At 35.9% G+C, this 9,261-nt stretch overlaps 1 protein-coding gene across 1 annotated transcript; it reads right to left on the reverse strand.

Moving 5' to 3' along the window:
• Positions 1-1,052: 1,052 nt before the first annotated feature.
• c17h17orf97 (chromosome 17 C17orf97 homolog) lies at positions 1,053-4,339 on the reverse strand. The gene is made up of 2 exons (XM_007260713.4): positions 3,807-4,339; positions 1,053-1,946 (listed from the first exon to the last, which is right to left on the reverse strand). The coding sequence occupies exons 1-2, from the start codon at positions 4,000-4,002 to the stop codon at positions 1,567-1,569; spliced, it is 576 nt and encodes a 191-aa protein (XP_007260775.2). The 5' UTR covers positions 4,003-4,339; the 3' UTR covers positions 1,053-1,566.
• Positions 4,340-9,261: the final 4,922 nt, after the last annotated feature.

Below are 9,261 nucleotides of genomic sequence, written 5' to 3' on the forward strand. Positions count from 1 at the left end.
TAATGTTTACCTTGCCTTGTGTTCTTGCATCATGTTCAATTGTTCAGCAATTATGATGGCAAAATATGACCCAGTTTATTCTCTTTAAAGAATTCTGCAGAACTTACTACAGCTCTGGACAAGAAACCACTTAAAAAAGAGGAAGATGGTTGATCACAAGCCATCAAGCCAGGCTGAACTGCTTGAAGTTTTGCACCAGGAGTGGCATAATGTTGATTGGCATGAAAACTGTGGGTTATCCCACCAAATATTGATTTCTGAACTCTTAAAACTTTATGAATATGAACCTTTTTTCCTTTGCATTATTTAAGATCTGAAAGCTCTGCATAATGTCTGTAGCTTATAGAATAAAACAACAATGTTCATTTTACTCAAACATATACCTATAAATAGCAAAATCAGAGAAACTGATTCAGAAATTAAGTCTTTTTATTTTTTCCAAAGCAGTATTTTACAACACATCCTTAACAGGAGGACCTTAGATAGAAGGCTGCATTTTCAAATATATATACAGTACACTGGGTGTTCAGTCCAGCTCCACTGAACCTGAGTTATATCCATGTATCTTGATACTGTTTCTTGTAATCAAGACTGAACATTATTCATCAAGTTTAAAGAGATATCTTTTTTTCTTTACAATATAGATACATAAAAAAATCAAATATTGTCAAATATTGGTTCTTTTTGTGTCAGGTTTAAACTCCCACCGCTAACAGGGTTGTACTCTGTTTTTAGATCCCACTGTTTTTTTTAAATATGATATAAATATGATAGTGTGTTTTTTATAATATGACAGTGTTCCTAAAATGTTATTTAACCAATCACATTATTATATTGCTTTTCTTACAGCATCACAATCTCAATATACAGAATTGCCAATACTCCAAAGCATCTCAGTCAATCTACCCAAGTTGTTATAGTGATCAGATTTGTATCAGTTTTAAACATGTCTTTAGTGTGTTTACACTTGTATTTTTATGTGGCTTGGCTCTTTCAAAAACAAACAAAAAAAACTATATATATATATATATATATATATATATATATATATATATATATATATATATATATATATATATATATTAGATTCTCAAGATGCATTAAGTGACGGGTGTAATTGAAGTCTTATATAGTAAAAATGGACTGAACAATATCAAACCATTCACATTTTTTCAGACATTTCAATATATTTTTATTGATAAATGGTGGACTAAAAAAAATCTTAACAATACATTTTAAAAATGATGTGATCACAAAATGAAAATGCAAATTGGCTGTGTTTAGGCTTGAGTTTCTGATCATAAGAAAGCCAGGGCGCAAATTCTGCACATGCTGAATCATCCCTACACAGCTTGGTCACCTACTACACTCATTGATTGCTGCTGCATCGTCGACAAGATAATTCAAGATCTGAACTAATGACCTTATAATTAATCAGAATAATTAATCTGAGTTTAACTGACACTTAAAATCATACCATATCGAACCTAATGAGTAATATGTGGCAGATAAAAAGGCCTACTGCATTAGGTAAAAATTACTACTAAACTGTAATTGCACTGGATTCTACAAAACTTTTGCTGCTGTTCCAGCCTTTTGCATTCTGTCGGATTTTTGAACATCTGGGTTTGGACATAAGCCCACGTGGATATTTTCTAAAAGTGTCTGTCTGAAAGCTACGTAGCGTTTGCGGCGGTTGGCTCTGTAGACCGCCAGTCTCTCTAATTCAGCTGCAGGATCCTCTAGAACCCCTTCCCACCTCAGGCTCTCCTGCATCAGTTCTGTTTTATCTTCCTCTTTAGGTGGAACTGGGTCCTCTTGCACAGCAGGCTGTGATATTTTGCATTTGCGGCTCTTCCTGCTGCCCATCTCTTTAGCATGACCTTTAGTGTTGTTCGGGTCACTGCTGTTCTCTGTTTTGGTCCACTCTTCTGCCTGAGGCTTCTCTGGAGGAAATCCAAAACAATAAGCCAGGTTAGACAGATTACAGTTTAACAACTTTGCATCACAAATTAACTATAGACTGGGTGTGTAGATTAATGGCACTATGCATCATGGATCTATTTCTTTAATCAGTCAAAAAGACAAAAGTTAATTAAGCTACATCCACTCATGGGGTTTCATCTTGATTTTCACTCAATAGCACAGATGTTCTACTTTGTGTATTTTCTGGGTTCTCCATAAAATAAAGAAACATAGAACACTAAAAATTATATATATATATTGACCAAAGTTAGAATTAACCCTTAGGACCCTGTAAAAGCTTGAGTATTTCAAATGGAAAAGCTATTATTAAATGAAACGATTAATTTTACAGCATGTTCCTGAAAATAACATTGAAGTGGTTAACAAAATGGACAGAGCTGAGTCAGCAGAAGCTGAGATGCACAGTGTGCAGAGGTCAACCAACTTTCTTTAAAGCCAACCACTACAGACTTCCAAATGTCACATGGACAGCCAGCACACTCAGAGGAAAGTGCAGCGACCCAGGTCTGATACATCAGCCAACAGAAGCCTTTGCACCATCTACCCACCCAGAGGGAGCAAGGTCGCATAACGGCATACAGCATAATCTGGGGTTCAAACCATGGGTCAGACATTTTTAGTGCCTTTAACATCTACTAAAATATCCTTGTAGCTTTCCAAAAAGTATTACAGAAGTGGACTTTTAAAACAACTTCTTAAAACCTTTATTTTTATCTGTTGCGCACTCCTGTCACCTGCCTCTTGCCCTGGCTAGTTACCCAACTTCCACTCCCAACTACGCTTAAGTTTACATGGGATCGAACTAGTATTTTTTTAATTACTGCAATTATTAACAATAGATTACATAGATGGCGGTACAGTGACTTTTTTTATCAATAAATTATGAGCTGTTGTATTACTAATTTAGGAGCTGTTTTTATAAATAATTTATAACCAGAGAAGGAAGGGTCCCCCTTCTTACAAGAAGTCTTGCAAGTTCTTCCCAAAGTTTCTTTCTTCAGCTTTAAGGGAATTTTTCTTACCAATGTCACCTTCGGCACGCTCACTGGAGGTCATATTTTTCATGATTTAAAATGATAAATTATTATTATCCAAAACAATAAAACAAACATTCATGTTCTATTCTATTTTACTGTTGTGTTTTTGAGATCAAATGTTCAATCAGATTGGTAGTTGTGGGTAACATTCGTTTTACTCTTTAGTTTTACTACAGTGATGTAAGTTTATTGTTAACACTCTGTTAACCATAGGATTTTCTAGTTTTAGCTGCTTGTAGTAATTAAAGATTTTTGTTTGTAGTTGTACAGTTTCTACTTCTCAGAGATGTATACAGAGATGTATTTTCAGAGAGAGAGACTAAAAATAAAATTAATTTTTCATCATGGCTTATTTTTTTTTCCCCTCTTCCACACAATTTTGAGCATCCCGAATGTGAGCTATGGTTTATTAAAGGTTAAATGTAAGAAGTAAAAACTACAATGCCATATCAATGTTGATTCATTTTCAAAATCAACAAAGTGTTAAACAAACCAGAATATATTTTATACTATAGATTCTTATAAGTAGACACATTTAGCTTGGTATTTTAATCTCAGTGTCTTTATAAGGTAGAGTCACCTAGAATGTTTCCATTAAAGTTCCCTTAATTTTTTTGTCTATAATAATAAACAATACAGAAAATGAAGAAAAAACACTGAATAAGAAGGTGTGTACAAACTTCTGACTGGTGGGAGTCACACAGTCTAAATGGACTGTTAGTCTAAAATCAACATAAACTAAAATCAGCAGACATAACTTAGCTAGAGAGCAAGTTTACTAACCTGAATCATCTGAGTGTGAAGGAGTGCTGGGGTGTCCTCTTTTCTTCACCTCAGAACTACTGGGCGCGTTTTTCTCTTTAGCCTTGCTCCTCTTCTTTTTCTTCTTCCCCTCTTTGGGAGGAGTGTGCTGAGCTTTCCGTGCGGAGGGATTCACCGCAGACTCGGACACTTTACTGTGAGCGGCTAGAGTCGCCATAGTGTAGCAGGTTATTTAAGTTAAGTTAGCTTAGCTTAGCTAACCTGCAGTGGGTTTATGTAAATGCAGGTTTTGAGCAGGTGTCACCTCATTGTTTAAGTTTAACAGCGATAAAATACAATACACTCATCCACTAAAGCACTAAATTAGTGCAGCGGGTGTTGGTCTAACACAGAGCGGCAGTTTAAGCTGCTCTGGTCGGGCTGTGGCTGTTTCTCCTGCTGTCCTGAAGCTGTTCTGGGTCTAAATGTTGTTGAGTTGTTTGGTTGAACCGCTTTGAGAAAGGTTAAAAATCTCTCCAGGGTCGAAAGGCGACGCATCTCCATGGAAACAAAGCTCCTCCCTGCCGCTTGGAGCCCCGCCCACTTCGTATAGCCACCCCCCCGTAATAGCAGTAACACATGCTAACCGCTATAGGGAGCCCGCGAGGAAGCACTCAATGAATGGGGGTGAATGGAGCTAAAATGCTAAAAACTAGTGAATCAAATGAACCCTTTCAGAGCCTGCATCCATTCCAATAAACATCATGTATTTTCTTTATTTTAAATTATTGTTGCACATAACACTATTTAAGAGCTGTTGTCCACCAGAAAAATGAACAAGTTTATAAACCAATAAAACAGAATCTAGGCCCTGTTTACTGCACTGGAAAAACAGTAGTAGTAGTAGTAGAGCCACTGAGTAACAGCAAAGTATCAGCTATTTTTACTAAACTAATGTGATTTAGAACACGTTTTAATCATGTCTTTTTACTGTTTAAAGATGGTTTATACAATATTACACACAGGCTTCCAATGCAATGGAAAAAACCTACTCAATATCTTAGTTTTTGTATTTATTTGCTATATAGAATTTAAAGTAGAACATTAGATTCTTCTTCAAGTCTGAAAGGTTTCATCACCATAAAATTATCTGATTAATCATGATTAATCACACTTTCTCTTCATATTCTACCTTTAACAGCTTGAAAAGAGAAAACCTGCCATCAGCTGTGTGTGTGTTTTTTTGTGCATGACCACGGGGATGTGTGAGAGAGAGAGAAAAGAGAGAGAGAGAAAGTGCAAAACTTCACCATAAATAAAAGGTAATCGTGTATCAAAATGTATGCATTCAACTTTCCAGATAAAAAAATGATATAAGATTTGACAGCCCAACTAAAAATGAAATGTTAAAAGCGTACTAACTACACATAATGGATATTTCTTAAATTTTATACAGTTATAAAGTTTATAAAGCTAAAGAGCATAGAGAAATTACCTGTATATTACTGCTTCTGTGAGTTGACTGGTCAGCAAAGTTAATACTGAAGTGACAGCAAAGAATCTCTAGCGAGGAGAATATCCACTTTACAATGTTTTCGCGGTTTGTTAGACACTAGATGTCCAAAATGAATGGGGTTTAATTGAGTCTTTTGAGCAAAACCAGTATAAATTAGAACTGCGGTTTTCAGGTTATAAATATAATCTGTTCCTGTTACATTAAATACATAGGCCATCCAATAACTAAATCTGGCAGTAGTTTTATAGGGCCTTAAATTAAAGTTTTATGAAAAACATTATTTTACTTTAAGGTTATACATCAGTGTGTGATTGACTGCATGAATATTTGAGTTTACTGTAGAACTAAATATGTATAAGCAACTAATTCCTCACTACCAAAGCTGTCAACTTCACCTTAAAATCACACACGTTACATTAAACATGTAGTATATGTAAATTGCTTTTAGAGTTTATATTTTTCTGCCTATGTTGTGCAGAAATTACAAACAGTCCCCATAAAACTAAACCTGGATTCTTATTCGAATGATCCGTTCCACCTTAAAAAAAAAACTCAAGAAGTTCACTTCACAGCAACTAAAAAAACACTTCAACCTGGGTGGCACCATTTAAGGTGGAATGGTATATTCAAACTATCAAAAATCTGCATGTGAGTGATTAACTGAAGGCAGTAAAATGCATTTAAGAAAACTAGATAGCAGCTACTTACATGTAGTGCTGCGGCTTGTGAAAGTGCTACCTTAATAAAAACCGAAGGCTGGATTTTTCTCTCTTTGTAGAACGCCCAATATCACTGCGTGTTATTGACTCACCAGAGAGTAGACTCTTTAGGGGAACAGCAGCACCCAGGGAGTGATTTGGGACGGGTCTGCAAATTCTGATGTATGTAGCTGTATGTGAAGTACACTCAATGAGTTTTGCATTCAATTTCTGATAAATACAGGGGTAATATGAAGTGAGCAGGCTCTCAATAATCCGTCTAGGATTGGTTAAAAGTTCATTCTCACGCCCAGTCTAAAAGCTAGCCAATTGTAGGAGCCGTGGCTTGTCGGAAGACTGGTTGAAAAGGCTAACGTTACCCTCGTGCAGGAGGCGTGACTTGACGGAAGACAGGTGGAAAAATAAAATATAGTGTGCGTGGCCTGTCGGAAAACTGGTAGAAAGCTATCCCAGCGCAGGAGGCGTGGCCTTTCGAAAAAATTGGGTGGGGAAAAAAAAAATTCGCTAAATAAATATGTAATTCTGATAAAAACTGGGACAAAACAGGGTTTAGATTACACAATATGATTGTGTTTACAGAAGTGGCAAGTTGTTTAATTATTCTTTATTTTATTTTATTTTTTCAAGTCAAGTAGTTTTATTGTCAATACTGCATATGTACAGGAGGACATACAGACAATTGAAATTACTTTACTCTCCTTCCCAATTTTACAGCAGGTACAGATAATAGATATAATAAAAGAAAGAATTGGAGACACTATGTGTACAATACAGCAGAGACACAAATAGCTTACCAGCTTAAGGCTGGTAAAGTGAATGAGTGCGTGAAGTACATAAAGTTCACAGTTTTTGGGGAATGAAAGTGTGTATTGACAGTGCAAGTATAGCAGTAATGCAGGTATTGGGTGTGTACTGCAAGTCCGATTGGAAAGGGGTACTTTGTGTATTGTAGTGCAGAGTTACAGTACTGTATTGGTGGGGGATGGAGGGTCAGGATGCTGAGTGAGTGTGTACTGGGGGCAGGATTGGTATGGGGGGTAGAGCAGGAAGAGAGTTCAGCATCCTCACAGCCTGATGGATGGGGCTGTCTTGCATATTTGTAACTTATTTTGACTTAAATTGTGGACATGATCATTTAAAGTACAGAATTCTTCTATAATAATCTTTAAATTTAGAAAATATGACTACTTATGTTACTGTGCTCCAGTGGGCAGATCATAGAACATTAGAATTTAAATGTATTTTGGAGGATTGTTAAACTTATCCAGATATAATTATAATGGTCAAGATGCATGAAGTAACCAGATGTAAACGGGGTATTAGATATACGGTATGGAAAAAATATATATAATCAGGAAAAATACTACATATTTCAAGTAAAGAGGTGTAGCTATGCACAGTCATTATAAAGTTATAAAGAGTGCTTTAGCATGGGTAGCTTTTTTAAATGAGGGTAGCAAATCCGGTAAGAAGTATTTAATGTTATCCAAACAAACATCATAAAAATATCAGGTGGGAAATGAATGAAAGAAAATGTAGGACACAGCGTCTATAATGTAAAAGCTTAGATAAAGACATATGCTACTTAGCAGGTTGACTGCATTACAGCGTTGTTAATCATGCCCTAAGGTGGACAATCCAACACCGACTTCATCTAATTACCAAGTGTCTGAGACGCTGAGGTGGCTGGAGATCAACTTTGCAGGGTTGTTGGGCAGCTCTGTTGCAGTCACATGCACCTCTCTGAAGACTATTTTAGCATCATTTGATTGGTGTTTAATTAAGGACCAATAGCAAATAGCTTAAATAGCAAAATGTCAAAAGTGTTCTTAAGTTCTTAAACTGAATATTAAATGCCTTTATTATTTGAGTTGCTAAATACAGTATTAGTGTCATGAGAATATTCTGTTTGAATATGCTGCCCACTGAGGAACATTATGTTATTTAAAGCATAAATGCCACCCAAGGCAGATCTGAGATTCAGAATTTGTCTCACGCAAATTACATTTTTTCTGATCAGAAATATCAACAAGTCCTTTAACACCACACCTGACTTTGGCTCTGAAACCAAACCTATACTTTAGGTTTTTACCTTAGGCCAAATTTAGTAGCAGTTATAAAGGTTACAGTCAGGCCTACAGGCAACATAAAACTGAGCAGGCAAACAGTGGGAGAAAAGCCAGAATTCATGCTGTGAATTTTTATTTGGCATAAATTTATTTGTGCACTTTTAGTGGGCCTCTGAAATCCTGTCAAGTCAGAAAAACGTATTCGTGTCTCAGATGCAGACTCATGAAAGCCATGGTTCAGTAATAAATCTCTCAGGGTTGTTATTTAATATGTTGCTTTCTACTGAGCAATGATGTGATCATATCTAAGCTTAGCTGTATGAAGTGTTCTTTGCTGCCAAAGCCTCTGGGAGTAAAGAGGGGGGAAGACACAGGAGTCAAGCCTGCGGGAACTCAAAGTCACAGACACAGGCTAATTTTATCCCCTCCAGGTTTTTGGATGGGGATGCCCCTTATCCAGCTGACCCAACTCCACCCACAAATGTACTCTTTTGTAGAAACTTTGGGAAGTTGGACACGCCAAATTTCACATTTGTGAAAAAACATAAAAATAGCTATCAAATAAACAAAGAAATAACAGTTAATCCATAAAACATTCAGAACGGAACAAACATGGCATGACATAAGCCTTAATATCAATACAATGGGCCTTTTGTGTGTTCAGCATAGTTAAATTTCATACAAACATTGTGTAACAACACATTTTTTAAGATTTATCACTGTCAGAGAGGTAGACTCTCTGCACTGTCACCGAGTTTGATGAAGCTCCTCATCACTGAGCAAATCAAGAGATCAAGCTGATCTTATAAGAAGACCTCGCTGCTCCTATTCTGCCTTTCACTCTGAGAACTTTCCACTGAAATCTGTAATAACTACATAACACAGTACTGTCCTTTTATCTTCTGTACTTCAGTAGTACATTTTAGAATAACCTACTTGCAATACTTAAGTACAAAAATACTTTATACTTCTACTCAAGTCACTTTTTTATAAAGCACTTGTACTTTTACTTAGGTCTGGATCTCTAGCTTTTTATATACATGTCTGTGTGTATATTATATAATTGATTATTTTCTGAAAATAGCTAAATGAATAATTGAAATGTTTAAATTAATAATAAAAATGCTTGCCATAACAGGGTGTTATAAATAGGATACATTTTCAAAAATATTTAAAAACTTTTTTATGAGGGC

This window comes from Astyanax mexicanus, chromosome 17, assembly GCF_023375975.1.
Source record: "Astyanax mexicanus isolate ESR-SI-001 chromosome 17, AstMex3_surface, whole genome shotgun sequence".
NCBI lineage: Eukaryota > Metazoa > Chordata > Actinopteri > Characiformes > Acestrorhamphidae > Astyanax > Astyanax mexicanus.

Excerpts from the sequence above, each read along its gene's own strand:
- c17h17orf97 (XM_007260713.4), bottom strand. The coding sequence starts at position 4,002 with ATGGCGACTCTAGCCGCTCACAGTAAAGTGTCCGAGTCTGCGGTGAAT. Across the intron at positions 1,947-3,806 it reads TTCACACTCAGATGATTCAG|AGAAGCCTCAGGCAGAAGAG; the intron begins GTTAGTAAACTT and ends GATTTCCTCCAG.